The 20,526-nt window shown below is 56.4% G+C and overlaps 6 protein-coding genes across 6 annotated transcripts; all 6 read right to left on the bottom strand.

The window, feature by feature from the left end:
* Positions 1-574: 574 nt before the first annotated feature.
* On the bottom strand, positions 575-2,222 carry chk1 (Chk1 protein kinase; the record flags this gene model as incomplete). The annotated part of the gene is made up of 2 exons (XM_064801791.1): positions 575-2,184; positions 2,216-2,222. The coding sequence occupies 2 exons, from the start codon at positions 2,220-2,222 to the stop codon at positions 575-577; spliced, it is 1,617 nt and encodes a 538-aa protein (XP_064660421.1).
* A 930-nt stretch (positions 2,223-3,152) lies between these two features.
* Positions 3,153-5,445, bottom strand: LTR77_004536 (uncharacterized protein; the record flags this gene model as incomplete). The annotated part of the gene is made up of 3 exons (XM_064801790.1): positions 3,153-3,257; positions 3,312-4,610; positions 4,801-5,445. The coding sequence occupies 3 exons, from the start codon at positions 5,443-5,445 to the stop codon at positions 3,153-3,155; spliced, it is 2,049 nt and encodes a 682-aa protein (XP_064660420.1).
* Positions 5,446-9,638: 4,193 nt separating this feature from the next.
* On the bottom strand, positions 9,639-10,493 carry LTR77_004535 (uncharacterized protein; the record flags this gene model as incomplete). The annotated part of the gene is made up of 1 exon (XM_064801789.1): positions 9,639-10,493. The coding sequence occupies one exon, from the start codon at positions 10,491-10,493 to the stop codon at positions 9,639-9,641; it is 855 nt and encodes a 284-aa protein (XP_064660419.1).
* A 659-nt stretch (positions 10,494-11,152) lies between these two features.
* On the bottom strand, positions 11,153-12,829 carry LTR77_004534 (uncharacterized protein; the record flags this gene model as incomplete). The annotated part of the gene is made up of 1 exon (XM_064801788.1): positions 11,153-12,829. One exon carries the CDS (start codon positions 12,827-12,829, stop codon positions 11,153-11,155), a length of 1,677 nt encoding a protein of 558 aa, XP_064660418.1.
* Positions 12,830-13,628: 799 nt separating this feature from the next.
* Positions 13,629-14,898, bottom strand: SET5_3 (SET domain-containing protein 5; the record flags this gene model as incomplete). Its single annotated transcript, XM_064801787.1, has 2 exons — positions 13,629-13,844; positions 13,900-14,898. The coding sequence occupies 2 exons, from the start codon at positions 14,896-14,898 to the stop codon at positions 13,629-13,631; spliced, it is 1,215 nt and encodes a 404-aa protein (XP_064660417.1).
* Positions 14,899-16,344: 1,446 nt separating this feature from the next.
* On the bottom strand, positions 16,345-19,883 carry PBP1 (poly(A)-binding protein binding protein; the record flags this gene model as incomplete). The annotated part of the gene is made up of 4 exons (XM_064801786.1): positions 16,345-18,947; positions 19,002-19,266; positions 19,330-19,525; positions 19,723-19,883. 4 exons carry the CDS (start codon positions 19,881-19,883, stop codon positions 16,345-16,347), a joined length of 3,225 nt encoding a protein of 1,074 aa, XP_064660416.1.
* Between the last annotated feature and the right edge of the window lie 643 nt (positions 19,884-20,526).

The raw sequence follows: 20,526 nt of genomic DNA, 5'->3' as shown, positions 1-20,526 counted from the left end.
GCCGGCTCCTCTGTGTTACCATTCGGGTACAGGCATTTCATCGGCGCACACACTACACCCATCCTTACCCCACGTCCCTCTTGAACGAGTGGGACAAACTTTCCCGGCGCTGCGCAACGGCGGACAACAACAAAACTGGCTATTCTGGAGGAGGACTACGGCATTGGCGAGGTTTGGATTCCTGTCTTGGACTCAGACGGCGGGACCTTTAATATGACAACAGGCTACCTTTTGCGGCCATCAAACAACACGGATGGATACTGAGCGCTTTCTGGCGCTCGCCTGGCTTCGCTGATTCTGCTACTCAAGAGCTGTTAATGATATTGAAATGGGACGGCTGCTTTTTCATACAGGGGGGCATCTCGGAGGAAAAGGGACGGGTGAAGGGAAAGGATAAGCGTTTTAGCAGGCGTCTCTCAGCGGTTCGGTGTGTGTTTATGAAGATAGCGTGCGTGCGTGCGAGAGAGCCTTTGTAATGATTATACTACATTTTCGAGAAGACCCCATTCGTGCATGCATCTTTTCCAAACATTCTTCATCGTCTATCCAAATCTAATGCTGTATGCCAAATCCACTAATCCCCATGCCCCTCCGGCAGTACCAGACCGTCCTTACACAACACAGCAACCTGCTTGAACAACCGCCTCCAGCCCAACGGATCGCCCTTGGCCTTGATAAACCGCACCTCCAGCACCTCCAGCCCCGTCTGCGTCTGCATGCCAAGCTTCTCCACCACCACGCTACCTTGCAGTAACTGCTGCCGCGCATCGACGGTTTTGAACGGGACATTCACCATGCGCATCCTGCCCTCTAGCGCTTCTTGGGACGGCGTGGGGACGGGGATGTTGAGGCGGTGGAGTGCGGAGAGGAGGAGCGGTAAGAGCTGCGCGAAGCTGAGGATGGACAGGAAGCGCGCCAGCGAGTGCGAGGGCACGATGTCTTTGAATTTGCGCGCTTGTTGGGTTAGCGTCAGGGGCACGGAGGGGGTGGCGGAGAATTGGGACATGGAGGGGTCTTCCGAGAGTTCGGCCAGAAAGGCCGCGTGATCGATTTTTGAGGCTGGGAGGTCCATGTGCGAGGTCAAGGGCTGCGATGCGCTGATACCGGCGCCCAGTCGAGGAGGCGCTTCCCAGTCGAAGGTCACTTCGGCGACGGGGGTTTCTGGCTGGGTGGAGGCGAGTTTTGTCCAGGCGGGGGGTTGGGAGTCGATGTCCATGGCGTCGGGTTGGGATCGGGATTGCTGTTGGGATGCGGGTTTGTCGGCGGAGAAGTCGATGTGCAGGCTCTCGAGCATTTGAGTGGCGAGTTTGATAGGGTCTCCCACTTTGCCCTTGTCGTTGAGGTGGGTGTTTTGCTTTGTGAACCAGGGATGTTTTCGTACATCGGCCATGGTGAAGCGGTCTGCTGCGTCCACCCTCAGCATCCCGCGCACGAGACTAACTGCCGCGCTCGGCACTTTTGTCCACAGCTCATCTTGCGGCTTGCCCTTCGACGTAACGTAGTCGTGATACTCATAGCTCTCCTCCAGCACCGGCGAGTCCCACGGCGTATTTCCAACCAGCAGCACAAACAGCACGATCGCGCAAGACCAGATATCCGTAACCGAAGGATCGTACCCAGCCTTATCCTCCCCATTCTTCCTCTTGCAATTCGCATTTCCCACCGCCAGTATTTCCGGCGCAATGTACGGCGGACTCCCGCATACCATACCACAAGACTTCCGCTTCCCGCTCTTTAGATCCAAATACTGCGTCGCCAGCCCGAAATCTGCCAACTTCAAATTCCCCTCTCCATCCAACAGCATGTTCTCCGGCTTGATATCTCGGTGCGCCACGCCCCTGCCATGACACCAGGATATCGCAGCGCATAGCTGTGTAAAGTAGAAGTGTGCAATCTCCTCTCCTACGCCCTCATCTGCCTCGATCTTGTCGAAGAGATCACCGCCTTCCGCAAGCTCCAGCGCCAGCCATATCCATGCTGAGTCCTCGCCGTAGGTGATGAAGCGGACGATGTTGTCGTGCGGACAGACGTGTTTGTGGAGGGAGAGTTCGATGTGGAGTTGTTTGGGGCGTAGGCGGCCGGCGCGGTAGGCGTGCTCTTTGTTGATGAATTTGACTGCTATGACTGGGCCAGAGGCGTTCTTCGGGGTGGCTTTTCGGATGCTGGGGTGGTTGTCAATACCCACTGGTTTCTGTAGTATTGGTCTGGTACATACCTTGCATACGCTCCGGATCCAATCGTCTTGGATATGATTCTGAAGGGCAAGTTGTTGGGCAGAGGTGCGACTTGCGACTGTCGGTCCCGGTCAGTCCTTGAGTACTTTGGTGGAACGACACTTCATCTTACTCCTGGTGGTGCTCCCATGGTCCAACAGTATGATGTTACGCGCAGTCCAAGAGAAGCATGCAGCTAAAAGGTACTGGACAGATGTATCCCAACGCGAAGTGAGGTCTGTTTGGATGCACCCAATACTTGACGCGAATTAGGCAACTCCAAGCCGAGGAGAAAACAAATCCAGCACAGACGTAGCAACGAGCGACATCCACTTCAACATGCACGTGAGAATTGTTGACAAAAGGTATGTTCGGGTCTCAGCATCTACCACAGTATTATTGTACACGCTCCAGCAGAGCCTGTCCCCAAACGACAGCCTCATCAAGCGGCATCCATAAGCCAGCTTTCGGCACAATGGCCCTCCTAGGGTATCCTTCAATCTCTCCATCTAGGCGACATCTGGTCGCGGCAGCCACTACCATGCTTTCGTTCAGTCTTGTAAAATGCACAACACTCCCAGCAAGCGCCATGCCGCTTGATTCCCTTCCGTTTCCAACGCCGGCCGCAATGCTCGCAAGGAGAGCTGAGATGAATAAGTGGCTGCCGTAGAAAGCCCCCTTCCAACGCCAGACGCCGGGATGACACAAAGAAAATAGTCCGGCTCGCGGTTGAGGGTCGAAAAATCGCCTCTTGTTTGGTGGCAGTCTGATGCCAGAGGAGTGGTGCGTGTCGACATGGCCGGTGGGACAGAATATGAGCGAAGGTGCGCCGAGAAAAGTCGGTGGCCGATGTAGTCGGTTTCCTTTCCCCAGTCCCGAACTTGGTGAGGCGATGTCGTGAAGTGTACGTGCTCATCGGTTGACGATGCCCGCTCGCGCTCAGCTAACCGAAGCAGCGGCGAAGTTGTTGATCAAGCTCTCGAGGTTACGCTCCCGCAGCATTGCCGCATACTTGGGCTCCCTGAAGAACTTCGGTACGGAGTCCTGCAACGCTGTCAGCATATCACTCATCACCATACGGGTTCGGTGTAAACTCACGCTAGCCATCAACTTAAAGACGCTACTCTGCGCCTGATCGAACAACATCGCCACCTCATCCAGACTATGCAGCATCTGCTCATCCTCGCCCACCGCCCTCGTCATCCGGCTCGCAAGTGCATTTCGCAGGTTATGGTCGATGTTGAGCTCGCAAGGTGAGCCAGGGGCGAGGAAGGCGTTGTACAGGCTGTATGCGGATGCCAGCGTTTCCCGGATCAAGTCGAGCTTGGGTGGCGCGCCGTTGCGTTTTGCCCGCTCGTACTCGCTCAAGAACGCCTGGACTTCGACGTAGAAGGCTAGGTTCTCCTCGCAGTGCGTCTCGGACAGGTACTCTCTGAACAGCAGCCGTAACGCTGGGTCGCGCACAATGACCGTCATCCGGTTCGTGTTGGAGTCTCTCGACACGCCTTGCGGTAGGCGTTGCTGCGCAGTGGCCTCTCCGTTCACAGCTCCGTTAGGCTCGGTGATCCAGCCAGCTGCTCGCATGCCCTTCTGTGTCACCGCGTACATCGAATGCTTCGAAGCCACAAACTTGGCGCTTCTGTCTTCGCTCGCCGGCTCGATCAAACCGTAGCTCATGAAGAAGTTCGCCAGCTCAAACACCTCGCGCTTGTCGACCAGTGTGCAGCAATTCATCAGCCAGTCGAAGCCGGACTTGCCGGTGAAGACGTATGGCGAGTCCTTGTCTCCTCTTCTCGCCCGCTGCATCCGTACACCCACTAGTCCTGTAGCGTAGTCGTTCAGGGAGTCGGAATCTGATGCGGTGGAATTGGACTTGAGATTCGGTCCTGCATCGCCCGCGAACCGTCGGAAGATCACATTGATCGTAGACGCATCGCTCATGATCTTGTCCGTATCCGTCTCGCGCTCCAGAATCACCAGCTGCATCATGTTTCGTGCCGAGTCTAGCAGCTCATTGACGTGCCGCTGGTGTATGCCATTCCGATTGCAGAAGCGTCCCAGCACACACATGCCCTTTGGCGTGAGCTGCCATACCGAGCTCTTCGAGTTGAAATCCGTCTTGCCCTCCACTGACTCCACGAATCTCGCCTCCAGAAATCTGTGACATACCGACCGCGCCATCTCTTTCGCCATCGAGAACGTGGTCGTCGTCGTGGTTGTGACTATTCTTGATGGATCCTTTGGATCTGGCATGCGGTTTGATTGTGAGAACTTTAGCGAGCCAAGGTTCGTCATGGCTTCTTCTGTGGTAAAGGTGTGTTCGATTCGTGTGAACCGTACTCGATGGGGTGTGAGTGGTAGGCTGACCATGAGGGTCGAGAAGAGGTCCTTGAAGTCCTGCGGTTGCAATGATTAGCTTCGTATCCATGGGAGAAAAGTATACCATAATTGCTTTCGTGTGCTGGCGCTGCAGTCGGTGCTAATCGACATGCCTCTTCAAGCCCGCCATGCCCCCTTCCACCAAAACATGCCAGCCAATGCCAAACAGGAAGCACATGTCAACGAATACACGGATGGAAAGACTTACTCTTGTGAATGGCCGCTCATCGTCCGTCATGCGGAGCAGCTTGGAGGAAGTTTGATGCATCATTCGTGGCTTGTTCTGAGCCAGTCGCTGGTAATGTTCCAGTGCTGCCGCCGAGTCGTAATCCCTCTGAAAGTCACTGGCCGTGGCGAGCCAGAAAGATGCGCGGGACGGATAGTCTTCTAGAGATTTGGCGTCGGACTTGTCAGACAACGTCGACTCAGAGCTGCTGTTCGACAGCAATGCCAATGTCTCGGGTCGCTTGTGGCTGGCCGCACGCAAAGGCGAGACCTCTGGTATCCGCGGCGGGACAGTCTCGCCTTGCGGCTTCTGCGCTGGGTGAGGGTGGTGTTGGATGCTCCCGCGCGAGCGTATGCGGCCTAATGATGCTAAGCGTGAGTGGCTGCGGGACTTTATCGACGGTGCCGTCTTCGTCTGTGAATCCAGAGTGGTGTCGGTGGCGAGGCCGCCAGCAGAGGTGGTGGTAGCGGATGAGGAGGGAATGGGCGTCGACGGTGCGAGGTGCGGCGTGCTGATTACGTCAGGCGCATGGGAAGAAGGGGAACTCGTGGCGTCGCGTGGTGGTGGACGGGCGGTGGAATGCTTATAAGGAATGCGTGAGGCAATGGTAGAGAGGGCGGAAGGCATGGGAGTCTTGAAGCAGCAGGGCGAGTGGGTCGCTGGATATACTAACAAGGGTTGGACGGCAAGCTAGCCAGCACCACGACTCTTACTCTCACGCCGCAGGCCAGTGCGGTCAGATTGTGTGCTGATCGATGGGCAGAACATCCGTGCTCTCTCTCACGCTGCTGCTGGGGTCCGAACTCAGTGCAGGCAGTTCGCCAGAGTGGAGCTGGGCCGGCACATCCAAGGTCTGCAGGGATGGCAGAAGCATGCTCTTCTCGTGACTACACATTTTGTCGAGACGAGGCAAGCGCCGCCGTCGGCCAACACTGTCTGGCGGCAGCGCGACTGGCCGGCGCTGCTCTCCTCTGTGCTCGACTGTTTCATCTCGACGAGCATGCTGTCTGGGACGGTTACGGGTATGCATGTCGAACTCTACGCCTGACGATAAGACAAATTCCCCCAAGGCCAACTGCCGGCGGCGGGCAATCTTCACAATCGGTCTGCTCCTCCATCTCCTCCACAATGCATCACCATTCACAAAGGATCTACGGCGACGCTCTGCTTCCAAATTCGCCATTGCTGCCGGACGCTACGCTGCACGCAGCAATACCCCCGGTCGGTATCCGGCATCGTTTCAGTTGGCAAGGCTGGCGCTCACCGTCCCTTCCCAACTCTAACAGAACTTCTCCTCACTTTCGTGACAATTCCGAGCCTGGCGATGATAAGCTTGCATTTGTGTGAGTAACAGTATCCAGAGGCAATACCCAGCATCGCAGTGCGCCAAGAAGGCCGTCGATGATCCGCGGTCATGGACGACGGCGAGGCATGCAGATGAGGAGAGCGGATGCGAGCCGCATGCTGCCTTTCGGTGGAAGACGAGCGTCGACGTGTCTCAGCACGAAAATAACTAAAGTACTGTGAGATAATGCTGGTGCAGCCTTCCACGCTGTCTCGCAACTTTTGACAGCTCGTGTGCGAAACATGCACCACCAATGCACGATCAACGCCATTCCCGCCGCAGGCTCGCCGCTCAGCACGTGGTGCCTCGTGGTTAATCTGACCAGCGCCGGTCCAATCATACCAAGGCCTTCCATGTCTCTGCATGCAGCTGCACTGATTCAGGATGGCCACCAAGCTCGCATCGCAACGATTGCGAACTCGGCGGAAGCACTCCTTCGTTGCCCTTGTGACTGCTGCAATCCTCAAGGCGAGCGGTGCGCTAATCTCGAAACAAAGCCGGCGATGCCGCCTTAGCCGGCCCCATTGCGGATCGCGACACTAGAAGCAGCGTGGAAGAATCTCGTGAGCTTCGATGCTAAATCTATAGATCATCTTAGGTAACGAGAGCACGGCCGCCAAGAGGTGATAGTGCTACAAGCACTGGAACTTTGCGCAAAACGCCAGCCGCCTCTCGAAGGGTCTCTACCGCCCCTTTACCTGAAGCTCGGTGTTTATCACTGAAGGAAGCAAATTACGGAGGAGGTAGGCAGGTCGCGGGGGATAGCATGCTGAAGAGATGCACTGGAAGGCGGAAGAGGGTGCATCGTCCGGCGGTACCGTTCGCTCCTCGCTCCTCGACCCTCGACTTGCCGATGTTGTAGCACCTTTCGTAACAGAATCATCGCACACCCATCTGGAGAACAGCAGATTGCCTGCAGTGCCATGTGCTGGCTTGCAGCTCCACAGCCCGAGAGATCCACGAGGCTGGGACCATGTAACACAGCGCGAGTCATTGGAAGACGAGTTTCTCCGAGGCTCTCTGCAATACCGCTCCACAGCCGTATGTCGTGATGCTCAAAGGCCGTCAAGATCTCCCTTGTGCGAGGAGAAACCGCACAATCTGCAGACATTGGTGTCGGTGGTTTTACTGTGTTCACTCGCACACCCGCAGGCATCCGCTCAGCACAAACGTAATCGTGTCCGCTTTGGTGGGCTGTCATCCCACCCACACCATCATCACAAATTTTGGAATTATCCCTACATTTCGCCCAGCCGGCCGGCAAGATGGACTGGCCCTCTGGATCGTACCAAATACCCATCAAGGCCGGCGCTTATCACGCCCTCTCCACACTTTCGGTGGCTTGCCCAGACACGACGGCTGCCACGTGGTCGCTGAACGCCTCCAAACGCCATCCGCGCTCTAGAACCATGAGAAACTTCCACTCCTCGGAACGGAACACATTCCTTGTGGCACCCACCCGAATCACAACGTGCATGCATTCATCTCAAGACGCACAAGCCTTCTCAACCACGTGGCGATGGGTAGCACAAGACCAGGGTGTCGCACGTGGCAATCTCCACCTTGAGGGTTGTGATGCGGTGATGGAAGGATGGGTCTCTGCAGTAGTGTTGCGTTGGAACGTTTGGTCGAGCCGCGATGGCGGGCCTGCCGACTTGACTTCCATGTTCTTCTTGTCACGATGAGCAGGGCTTCAAAGCCTTCGACACACCTTATCTCGTCTGATGATACGCAATGGATCGATCGCGCAGGCCTGCTCCGTACGCAGGGCCATCGGGGCTACTTGCATGAGCTGCATCCATGGTTGAAGGATGCCCATACTGCGTACCAAGGATCGTGAAGGCAGAGGTCTGCAGCAATACGAGCGGGCACCCACGGTATGGTCGACGCCAGGAGATTCAAACAAATTGTTTCGGCTTATCCGGCCACGTTTATGGTTGCACGAAATGGCCGATGCGTCGCTTCTCCTATGGATCGTGTCGGGTTGCTGATGGTGCGCATCATCATGCATCGAAGTCCGCATGCCGAGCATACTGCCGACAGTTTCATCGGGCCAGCAGGATAGAATGAGGCGTCTGCGGAACCTCCTCATCCCCGAGCAATGATAGTCCGCCAACGAGAGTAACGTGGCCTCTTGTTAGAATCGTGTCTGGGAGAAGACACCTTGAACCGCACCTCAGACTGGATCTGTCCGGTGCGCTTTCACTGCCACTTGCCTGCCCAACGCCGACGACGACGAAGCCTGGGTCGCCTGATGAAAGGTGAGTCGTTGCTGTCACGGGAACCTGGTCACTATCGCCACTATTTTCTGAAGAGGATGTCGCACAGCAAATGCTTCCAGATGGCCCCTCCGGTGCCGGCAGGTATAGGTGTTCGACTACCACATTTTCAAAATCATGCCTAGTGAGCCTAGCTGCCAGGCTGTTAGTCGGGACTCAAACGCAGGTGTTTCGGAAACCGCGACCACCATGGAAGGCCTGTCTACGCTTGCGAGGCCCGCCAACGACTCGCTTGCCCTCATCCGAGGCCAGATTCTTTTGCTACGGCCGGGATAGCGTGGGATGAAGAAAGGTGAGACAACTGCGTGTTTTGCACAGCATCTCTCTTTTTCTTACCGCGCTCTTGTCAAGTCTCGCAAGTTTCGCTATCAAGTCTCGCTGTCAAGTTTCGTATTTATTCCCGGGCCGGCACTTTTATAGCCGGGGCCATGACATGGTCCTTGCTGCTAGCTGTCAGCAGTTTAACCGCGACAGCTCTAGGACAAACGGACGCGAACCAAACCACCGCCATCATGTGATGCTCACGTAACTTCCATCGGCGATCGTACTGCGAGAGAATCCTTGACCATAACGCCGCAGCGTCGCATCTCGGTCAAAGCCGAGGGCAGCTGACCAGTGTCGGTATGCCGGGCTGGAGACAGGCGAGATTATTACCTCCTACTCCATTTCCGAATGCATCGACTGCCGACTTCCGAATTCTGCTGGATGCTGATACGCGAGGCTCGAGCCTGACCACCACGCAGGGCAGCCGGCAAGACGCTCAAAGCGGCGAAGGTGTGATGAGACATGCTTGATCACACCACTTATACGCCCGCCGCCTACCTGAAGCGAGAATGTGAACCCCCTCACAGGCTCGGAGAGCGAACATCCGACGCCGAGCTGCTTGCATGCATCGACCGAGCGGTGTGTGTGTCTGCAATGAAACAGCAATGTCAAGCTCGGATGGACCATGTCCGGCTCGATGAGGCCAGACGAAGCTCGCGTGTAACGAAGCACGATATGTATTCCCGGCCACGTCACGGCATACTGCTCTATTCGACGCCATGGACATTCCGAAGCCAACACTGCACTGGATATGAGCCAACCTTGGCTTGAGCTACCTACACCACACTAACTATATACCTGTCGCTTCTCAGATATGCCAAGTCAACAGATCGGCCTTTTAGGCATCTGGAAACCACCACGGGGCCCCTACCTCACTTCTGCCAAGTGATCAAGCCATTCTCGGAACCCTCCTCATCATCATCCTCGGTCACAGAGAGGTTATGTTCCTTCCTATAATTGAACTCCTTCCTATTATTGAACCCGATTTCTGGGTGCACATGGGTGTTCAGCGCATTAGGTGCAACCCCCTGGGTTCGACGGAAATCAGCTTGAGCGGCTTCAATGCGCTCTTGAGTCATGATACCTCCGCTTCCGATGTTGGCCCAGTTATGCACTTCCTCAACCGCTTGCAGGCACGTGTGAAGCGTGTACCGGAGAAGGGACTCAGGTGCCTCCTTGATCCGGTCTGCGCCATCCGAAGTTATCGGCACCCAGATGCCCAAGTAAACGGCCGCCCCTGTGTGGCCGTCCCCGACTTCCTGAAGGCGACTGCAGTTGTCGACTATCACCTCGCCCGCGAACTCGATTGCGGCAGCCAGGTCGTCGACGCCGGGATTCAGCGCAGTGATCAAGGCCATGTTAGGACTTGGAGCACCATCCACGGCGACTTTCGACGCCATGATCTTGGCCGCCATCTTCTCGCCGGTCGTCACGCCGTACGTGCTGTGAGCTTCTTGGGGAAGAGCTGGGGTGCTCGCATTGTCGCCCAAACGGTTCTGGCTGGCACTTCTGGTGGTACGACTGGGGCTAGTACTGTCGCTGGGGAAGAAGTATCGGTCCTCGTTACGAATACTTTCTGGTGAACGGGTCTCTTCAGGGGCTGGGACTGCGAGTCGGTCGCTGCCACGGCCCCTGGAGTTGTTGCGGCTGGCATCTCTCGCATTGCTGTGGCGCCCACGACTCGATCCTTGGCTCTCGGATTGCTCGCGGTCAGAAGAATCGTCCATTGCTTACTAGGTCTCGGCTTGTAATTGGACTTCGAGGATGTATATGGAACGGCTGGGTACCAGTGGAAGGTGTGGACTTCGCTGGAGTGAGCTCAGAATGTGTTGGAAGAAGTTAAGGAAGAGAAGTTGAATGTTACACTGAGATAAGTACTTGCGTTCGAGGATGCCAACTCATACTCGACTGTGCTCTATGAGCCATCCTTTGCGCTACGCATATTACTTGCTCAGCAGACCACGGTGTAGCAGACAACAAACGTGTGCGAGCGTGTCTCGAGGCACGCCATTCCATGTGCTTCCAGCTGCGACACATCGGCGTACAACACAACGCTAGCGACACTCAGGGCCAGGAGATTCCGAGAGATGTTTCGTCCACTTAGCGATGGCTCTAACTACACTGCTTGTGCCATCCTACAGTGGACTTCAGACAAGATTGTCACGGAGAAAATATCCTTGATATCAAGCTACTTGTACTGAGATCCAGTGGCCACCTGGCCTTGTCGCTGGAGTCTGCATATCAGACAGCAAATTAGCTAAACTACTGCTAACAAATTGAAGCAAGTGTACGACCAGCATCCACTTACAGCTTTCACCACTCTGTGTCAGCTGACCGATCCAAGTCCCTTTGGCTCCAAAAGCAATACAACAGCAACTCACCCTTGCTACTCTTTGGTCATTTTCTTCGTGAAGTCGAACCTAGGATCCTTCTTCTCCGGATTCGGGTTGACCCAATTCCAAACCAAGGCAGCATCTTGCATGCACTCGAAGAAGTACTCCCGATTCTTCTCCTTTGAAGCCTTCCGGTCCGATAGGTAGCCACCACTGCTACGAGCGTCGTACTTCCGGAAGTCCTTCAAGAACCCTTCACCAACGGACTCGCCCTGGGCCTTCCTCATCGAATCGCAGGACTTTACGATCCAGTCGCTGCCAATCTCCACGCCATCAGCGAGGTCGTCGGCACTGGCGTCCAAGACTTCGAGCATCGACATACTTGGATGCTGTAAGCCATCTTTTGTCACCTTGTGAGCAACCTTGCGGGCCAGATCGGTTTCTACGTCTCCCTCCATGTTCGGACGCACGCCGTATCGCAGACCGATCATCTCTCCGTCGCTGTACTTGGCCCTCCACTTGGAAACCGCTGAACCGTTAGAGATTGACAGTCCGTCTAAACCGAGGAGGTCGAGGTCCATTAACATGTCAAGTGAGAAGTCGTCAATTGTCTTCGGGATCTCCCTCTCCTTTCCATTGTTTTCGACAAACTTGTCCGTATGTTTTGTCTTTCCGGTAGCAGACAGCTTGACCTTTGGCTTCGGCTGCGCGGGCTCCGACGGCCACAGCCCATATTCTCGCTTACTCCAAAAAGACAGACATTCGGCAAGGTCGTTCAGGCACGCGGCAAAGAGACTCAACTCCTCGCCCGTCTCCGCGGCCTTCCAGATCATCTTGGAGTTTTCAAACATCACCATGATGCAGTCCCAGTGCGACGTCATCTTGTATGTCCGACTCAAGATCCAATTCGGTGGCTTGGAGTCGCCGTCGCCGCGCTGCACCTTCATAATGGTACCGTTCATCGACACCAAAGCGGTGTTAAAAGCCCACGAAAGAGTCACGGTATCAGGCTGGATGTCTTTCAGCAGTCTCAATGAAGGAGGTTTCTTGCCCTTGATCACAGCACTGGCAATCTCTCCGGCGGCGTCCCATTGGGGACAGTCGATATTGATGCCATACTCTTCCCGAGCGAACATTCGTCTCTGGTCTTTCTCGAGAAGCCCCAAGAAGTACGGGTCGTCCTCTGCTCGTTCGGCCTCCCACAAGTGTTGCTTGAGATGCTTGGCCCACTGGCATGCCAGTGCTACTTCCTGCAGGCATCCAGAGAAGAATCGCAAAGCTTCTGGATACTCTTTGGCTGCAGCCTCACGACTGGTGCCAGGAATGAGCCGCAGATCCTCAGGGAAGACATTTTCCGCTTTCCACTTCACCCAGAGACCGTACGCTCGAACAGAGACCTCCTCCGGGGCGTTCATGTACACCTCAAAGAACACGCCTTTGACATGCTCGGCTGTGGTGTTTACCGCCTTCTCGATATCCGCCAGGCTCGGGGCGAGATGGACCAGAAGCTCGAGGTCAGGAGGCTCTCGACCATTGAGCATTTGAGGCGCGATCGTCTGCGCTACCTTGTCGTTACTACGCTCGTCGCTGGACCTGTAGACGCTGTAATCGACCAGGGCCCGGAGGTTGAGCTTGTACACATTCTCGTTGAAGGGTTTGTACACTCTGTCGGGTTTGCGGCAGCCAGAGCAAGTGGCTTCCTTGCAATTCGTGCAGGTTTTCGGCGCCATCATGGACAGCGGGAGTGTTGTTTGTTTGGCGAAAGACCTGTTATACGCCTGCTGTTTGGTAAGCGGGTATAGGTAAGTGGTGATAGGAGCTCTGAGTCTCGATTGACCAACTTATACACTGAGCCATGGCTTGTAGAGTAAGTCCCGAAGCAATTGACAGTAGTGAATGACGGAAGACTGACTGTGCAACAGCAAGCGCCTCGAGACCAGCATGACCGCGCCATCGCGCGCCTTCACTGAAGCACACAACAAGCTTGAGTGTCACAGGTCTGTCATGGGCTGCGCGAAGCCGTCGGTCGGTGTTCCTTGAGCCCAAACAGCATGGCGAGGGCCTCGTGGACTCTTCCGACCCTTGAGCAATGCCACAAGGTCGATGGTGAACGACTGCTACGGTAAAGCCTTCTGCTACGAGACCACGTTCCAAGGGCGGATGCCCTGTGGGCCCGCTACTACTTCGCTGGCGACCTCTCCAATATATCTGGCACCGGTCAAGCTGTAAGTGCAACGAGCCTTTTCTAGTAGCTTTTTTTGGCGGCTGTCCAGGTCATCGGAAGAGACGGATGTATTGTTGGCGCTGCACTGAGCGGCAGCAGTGCTACGATGGCAGGTATTCGTCACATACCATAGGTGGTGGGACAATATCTGCTCACAAATCATGTTTCAGATGCTAAGCATTTTATTTCATGACTTACTATGCTGCTGCTTGCTCGTGCATAAGCATACGGCCGACCCATCATGTCACAGCAAGCCCGCTCGAAAAGTCTGCCAGATCCCATCCTCCTCACCCATCTTCCACCTCTCACCGCTTCTTCCTCTTCGTAGTCAACCAGTCCACCACCGTCTTCACTGGCACACCCAGCACACTACACTGACTCTCACTCCGCACCACCTGTAAATACTCTTCTTGCGTGAGGTAGTATTCTTTGCCCGGTCCCTGCCTCCAGTCCACAGCAAAGATCGTGTCCGGGTCGATCGGTGAACCCGCTCGCTTGAGCACTTTGGCTGATGCTGGGGACTACTTTCCAATCAGCAACGCCCGACAAAGAAACCAGCAAGGACGGGCGACTTACGATGAGCCTAGCCATCACGACACACCCGTCCTTCCCCAAAAACGTCTGCGCAAACTGCTCCACTCCCCGCACATCGTTGTGTGATGCCTTCCGTATTCCCTTCATCAGCGCTACAGCCATATCGATCCATTCCTTCAACAGTTTCGCCGTCGGCATCACCACAACCCTCCCGCGGCGCACGATCATGTTGATCTGCTCATGCAGCGCCAACGCGGCGTAGACATACGCATCGCTAACCTCACGCGTCTTCATACCCTCTGCCTCCCTCAGCTTCGCGGTGAAGAAGGCGCAGTGGACCTTTTCCCGCGAAGTGAGCGGCTTCGAGAGCGGCGGCTGGACGACCTCCACCACGACTCTGTCCTTTCCTCCCATCGGGTGAGCGCCGCGCGGATGTTCTTTGTAGCTCCACGGCTGCTTGCCAGCACTCTTTGCAGCCAAGCCTGCGAACAGCTTCCTGCGCATATCGCTCACCTCCCCTTCCTTCCCTGTCAGACTGCAAGCGCGACACTTGCAAACGAAGCCGTAATTGCTGTGGAGATGAGTCTTGCGATCCTCTCTCGTCCCTTCCAGCACCAGCGCAATGTAATTGAGGAATATTTGCTCGCCCTTGCCGATGCGCTCCAGCGCCACCACTTTGCTGTCAGACTCTAGATCCAGGTCCGTCATCTGGGCGTTCGGAGTACAGGCGTGGTTGACCCGCGCGATCTTGAAGAAGAGTAACACCATGTCGCCATGGCCGAAGGCGTTAGCTTCGAAGATGCGCTTGAGGCGGGAAGGCGAGGGGTAAGGTCCTTCGTGCAGACTGAGAAAGGTCTTTTGATCGGTGGAGCTGAGTTCGGTGAAGGCGTGTTCAACGTGTTGAGCGCTCACGTCGGGGCCGTTGCGGAATCTCATGGCGAAGGTGTCGTGCATGATGACATCGCCGGGGTCGAGGGCGCGTGTTGCGAAGACGCCCATGCCGGCGCCGGGGGCGGGCTTCACTTCGTAGGGGTCAGACATGGTGCCGTGTTAGGTGGTGGCTGACCGCGACAGAGTCCAGTGTTTGTGGTCGCGGACCGGCTGAAGGCTGCGCGGCGAGTGGTGGTTGATGTTCGGACAAGTTGGTACCGGGGTGAGGTGAGGCCGGGGTGGCAGCCTGGAGGAAGTTCCCCTTCACCGAGCAGTCAGCAGCGCGACCAGACGCGATGGAAATCGGCATACACGCGCTTTCCCGCGAATAGTGAAACAAAACCGGCCCACAAAGATGAGTGAATGACCAGACCAGACCGGCCGGTGAGGATGAGTGAATGTTTTAGTGAACACTTTCACGTGTTACGACACGCGTTTGCAATAACTTCACCGACTGGCCACCTGCATGTGAAGCCTGGGCTCTCTGCAAGCACCCTTGGCAAGCCGTCGAAAACAAGATGAACGTATCCCGAAGGCAATTGAGTATCTACCTGCCAGCATCGTCAGCATCCTGCGACACCACCCTAAACCGGAGGACATACCTTGTGAGAACCACATACTTCTCAAGGGTTCAGCGAGCCACCCAAAACGAAGCTCAAGACTCACCACCAAGCACAAGAGACCAAATGGTGTGCAAAGAGATCTCCATTCAACAACCACAATCTACCTACTCAAACCCCCCTTTCTCCCCCATCACCACCTCCACACTCAACATCCCTTTGCACGCTTTTCATTCTCATATTTATTCAACGACCGCCGCCTCCTTCCCCCTAAACAACATTCACCATCCGCACGCAGTCTTATCCAGCTCCCCGGCCACTGCCGTACTCAGGCCCGTCTTCTGAGCAACGACCGCGCTTTTCTCTGATTTTCGACTTCATAGCAATGAATGCCGTCTGCACAAGCTTCTTCAGCAATACGCACACCCAGCAGCGATAGCCGTCCCCTTCTTCGTCTGTGGCATCTGCCATCAGCAACTGCCTCAATCCACGACCGTGCACGTGACTGTTGAAGCTCACCTCCTTCGTCTGCCGTCTGCAGTTCCTTCAATCCCGAAGGCCTCGTGTTCTCCGTCGTTCGTCGTTCGTCTGTTAAGCGAAAGACATCTCCCTCGCCTTTCCATTCCTTCTGTTAATGCCTGCTCAAACGAGAACGAGCTGCATCCTCTCTTCTTGTATCGACTACGGCGCATTCTCAGCGCGTAGTCCGCGCCATGTCTGATGTAGGCGCTTGCTTCGATAAGCAATAATCTGTCATCGTCCAGCTCCGCGACGGTGTTGTGTCGTCCAGAGAAACCAGCGTCGTACGCTCATGCGTCTCGTTCTCCCTCTTCGTCCGGCCGCACGTCTCGCGGCCTTGAAGCCGCCACCGAGGCAGTGATCTGTCGGCCATGCGTTCCTTTCAGAACGACTGAAATGCATGCACCCTCCATCCAAGAAATCCATATCCACCATTAATGCCAAAAAGATAGCCATCCACCATATTCACCCCTCCACCTCATTTCCCCTCATCCCCCTGCCCGCCCATCGCACCACCACCATGTCCGGGACTCGGGCCCATCGCCGGCGCCGCATGCCCTCCGCGCGGCGTCATCTGCGGGTAAGCGCCCTGGCTCATCTGCCGGTGCTGCAGGTGGTAGGGATGCGGGACGCCGGGTCCAGGGAAATGCGGCGGCCCCGGCTGTTGTCCGCCGGGACCCATCTGGCCCATGTTCATGTTCATGCCTCCGCCCATCATGCCGCCCATGTTATGCTGGGGCTGGAAGCCTTGGTGGGAAGAAGCATGCTGCATCATGTGGCCGGAAGGCCGAGGGCTGCCGGCGTAGCCGCCAGGGTGCATCTGGGGTTGGGCGTGCGGTGGCATGGGAGAGAAGTTCTGCTGTTGGGGGTTGTGACCGGGGTGTTGACCAGGCATAGGTGCGCCCGGCATGAAGTTACCGCCGTGAGGTTGGTTGGGCATCGTGCCGGGCATCATCTGTTGGTTGTAGCCCTGTGGCGGTCCGCCGCGCTGGAAGCCTTGGTGGCCTGGCACTGAGGTATCATTAGTAACGGCATCCCGGTCGTGTGGATGACGCGACTTACTCTGGTTCTGCGGATGCATCATCATGGGCCCGTTAGGCGGCATGTTCATCTGCCGGTACTGCATGCTCGGGCTCATCTGATACCCTTGCATCTGCTGTCCGGCAAATTGTGGCATCGGCATCCCCTGCATCTGTCCGTTGAACGCCATCTGCTGGTGTTGGAAGCGTGGCGAGTTCTGCACAGAGCCGTTGGGTCCGAAGTGCGGCATGCCAGGCCCATAGCCCTGCGGGTGAGAGTGATGTGGTGGCGGCAAGAAAGGTGGGCGTTGAGAGGGTGTCGGAGGCTGGCCATGCATGTGAGGTTGCATCTGATGAGCATGCGGCATCTGGCTGGTGCTCTGGCTCGGCGTGTGCATCTGCGAGTGTGTCTGACTGGGAGGTTTGGGGATGGAATCTTGGTACGACATGTTCATGTGAGCCTCCTCAAATGGCCAGGTTGGTGGGGTGCGGTACGGCTGTGGAATGCCGCCGTTCGTAGTGAAAGCCTTCTTTAGCTCTTCAGGGTGCTCTGCCTTGAGCATACGCTTGAGGGGGTTGGTGGCTTCACTGGGCCCTTTCTTGCTCTTGCGTCCGGCGGGCTTCTTGCCCTGGAAGAAATCCGCAGTCTCGGTGACTGCAGGGCTAACTTTGCCCTGGCTCCGCTGAGGGCTCGGTGATACACCGGTCGGCGTGAAAGTGCTGGCTGCAGGGCGGAACTCGAAAGCTTTGGCGCCTGCATTGAGACCTTTGCTTGGGCTCAATGGACCAGCGTCGACAGGAGCAGCAGCTCGTGGCGGAGGGATGCGCAAGTCGGCTGGTAGTGGCTGTGGTGCAGGGATTCCGTTGCGACCATATGGGCGGCCTTGTTGAGAATTGCCTGGCCGCTGTTGTGACTGCATTGGGCCAGAGAATTGAGGGATCCGCATATTGGGCGCTGCACGTGTTCTCGATGGGGCTGGCTGAGTGAACGAGGTACCGGCCTGTGAAGTAGCCGTGCTGGCCTGTGGTGCTGTGGCAGCGGACTGTGACGCTGCGCTGGACTGTGCAGGTGAAGTGGCACTGGCAGCCTTGCGCTTCTCCCTTTCGCTACGTCGAGCAGCGTCGTCCTCTGCAGCCTGTTTGGCCTTTTGCTGAATTTCGATTTGCTTCTCCCGATCCTTTGCGAGGATGGGCACGAGGTCATCAGGCACCTCGCTCTTCAACGTGAACATTTGGGCAAACTTCCGCAGATCGTTAAGCTTAACCTCTTTGTCGGCCTTCATGCCCATCTTCCTCATCTCCTGCGCGTTCTTAGCCTTCAGCTTCTCATCGTTCGCGAACCGCTTGAACTGGTCTTTGACGTTGCGGACGTGGTCTTCAGCGGTGGTCTCGGTGGCCTTCGCTGCGCTCTGGCTCCCGTCCGTGACGTTTCGGCTGCTGCTGGTTTGCGACGTGACTTGCGAAGTACTGTCGGGGGTACGCAGGCCTGAGGCATTCTTGGGTGTTTGCTGCGCAGTCGCCGCCGTTTGCTGGGTCGGTGCTGGTGACGGTTTGGCCAGCGAAATGATGGCGGGATCATAGGGAGCGCCAGGCACAGTGGGTAAATTCGTGAGCGGGCGTTGCGATGGCGGCACGTATGCGCCAGTGGCTCGCTTGGGTAGGGCGGAGGTCTCCCGCTGCACGCCGGAGTACTTCTCTTCCTCATCCAAGCCCTCACCACGCTCTGCATCTCTGCGCCTCTCCTCCGCTACGTGAGCGTTGGAAGGAGCCGAGCCTTCGATCTCACGAGCGATCCTGGCGGCTTCGGCTTCACGCTGTCTATAGCGAGGATCGTCTCTGTTGATCTGGGTCGTGTAGATGTTCTCATCGTACGTCGATGACACTCCGTACATGCGCTCGTTGGCAGCGAATTGATCCCAACCAGTCTCGCCCGAAGCTTCGAGCGACATGTCGATGTTCGAGTCAGCGCCGGCATCCCAGCGCTGCAGCTCGCGCTCACGTGGTTGCGAGGAGTCTCTCGCGGAGATCTCTGTGTCAGTGCGGAAGGACGAGCCGATGGAGCCTGTAGTGGCGTTTGTTAGTCCTAGGACAGTATCACAAGAGGTATCTGTCATACCATTCTGCACTGGCTGTGCCGCGTTGAGCTGGACACCAGGGACGTGCAAGTCGACGGTGTCTTCCTTGTCGAAGATCATTTTGTGTTCTTCTCCTTCGCCAAGGTACTCGCTCGTCGCATCAACGTTCCCGTTGACCTGCTGCGGGGTGTGCGTCCTGCGAACCATCTTCAAGACGTATTGCTGCTTGTTACTCTCAAAAGAGCCGCCAGTGAAGACGCCGGTGTACTGCTCGCCGTTCTTTAGTGTGACAGTGGCGTCGTGTGACTGCGGCATGAGGGTCAGTATAATGCGCACGTGAGAAGACGTGGAAATTGTTCAGCCACTTACAACACAGTTTGCTAATAAGAAGAGGGCGCGATCTTGCATGAGCTTCTCCGTATTCGAGTCGGCGGTGCTCTTCAGCTGTGACGGGGTTTGCGGTTTGGGTGTGGAGGCGTGTGTGCCGTTGGGTGTCGAGGTAGATGCTCGTTGTGTGATGGGGTTGGTGCCCTGCCAGGCCCGTGGTTGTGGAGTTGATTGCTTTCTGTAGGCGAGAGGGATCAGCAACTGTTATAGCAAGTGGCGCATAATCACTGTGGGGTCTTGCGACCCATGGCAATGGTAAGGCGAGAAAACTTTGCTTGGAGGGTACGGGCCATTGGGACGAGCTCGAGTGGTAAGCAGCGTCTCCACTCAATGGCAGCAACCAAGCAACAGAGACGCAATTGTAGAGTGACATACCTGTTCTGGCCGTCGACGGGGCTCGCCGTCTGCTTTCGTGCGCCGTCCATGGCTTTTCCGGAGCTGCTGTTGCTCTTCGCTTGCGGTTTCGAGGAGGCCGCCGGTTGGGTGGAGGAAGTGGCCTTGACGGCGTCGGATCCGCTCATAGCAGCCGCGGACATGGCCAGTGGGCGGGTGATGGAAGTGGGATGGTGCTTGCGTGGATGTCGAAGGGGTGGTGGTGCTGCTGTAGTGGATGCGTCGGTCGGCAGCACAAGCCGCAGTGAGCTCGGAGAGCAGCTCCCTCCAGACTGCCTCTGCTTCGGCGACTCGCCTTTTCGCCTGCAAGAAGCGACAGAAGCGACGGAGCTTCCTCTGACGCTTGCGGAGTATCAATGGGGGAGGGGGAGAAGAGAAGGGAGGAGTGGATGGTGGTGTGTCGGGGAGAGGAATTGGGTGCTTGCATGTGCAGAAGTGAGGTCGTCGTGCTTCCTGACCCTCAGCGTGCGCTAGCAGGGGGGGACCGCCGGCCGCTAAACCTTGGGCTGCAGCTGTGTCGGGAGTGCAACATTCTTTACCACATATATCTCATGGAATATTGGTTGGAGATGCTATAGACAAGAAGGATAATCGAATGGGAACAGGTCTAGCGAGACACACGATCGACTGATCCTACAGGACAGCGTTGGAGTTGAAAGACGAGCTGTCGAGAGCATGAAATCGAAGGCGAGACGGGGTTGCACAAGCCACAGGATGCTTGCAGGAAGGGTCACCGATGCAACACGAAGATGAGGCGTGCAGATGAATACACATAGCAGCACTTAT

The sequence above is a fragment of the Saxophila tyrrhenica genome (assembly GCF_035928015.1).
Source record: "Saxophila tyrrhenica strain CCFEE 5935 chromosome Unknown scaffold_6, whole genome shotgun sequence".
Classification (NCBI taxonomy): Eukaryota; Fungi; Ascomycota; class Dothideomycetes; order Mycosphaerellales; family Extremaceae; genus Saxophila; species Saxophila tyrrhenica.
This window is presented reverse-complemented; position numbering and strand designations above follow the sequence as displayed.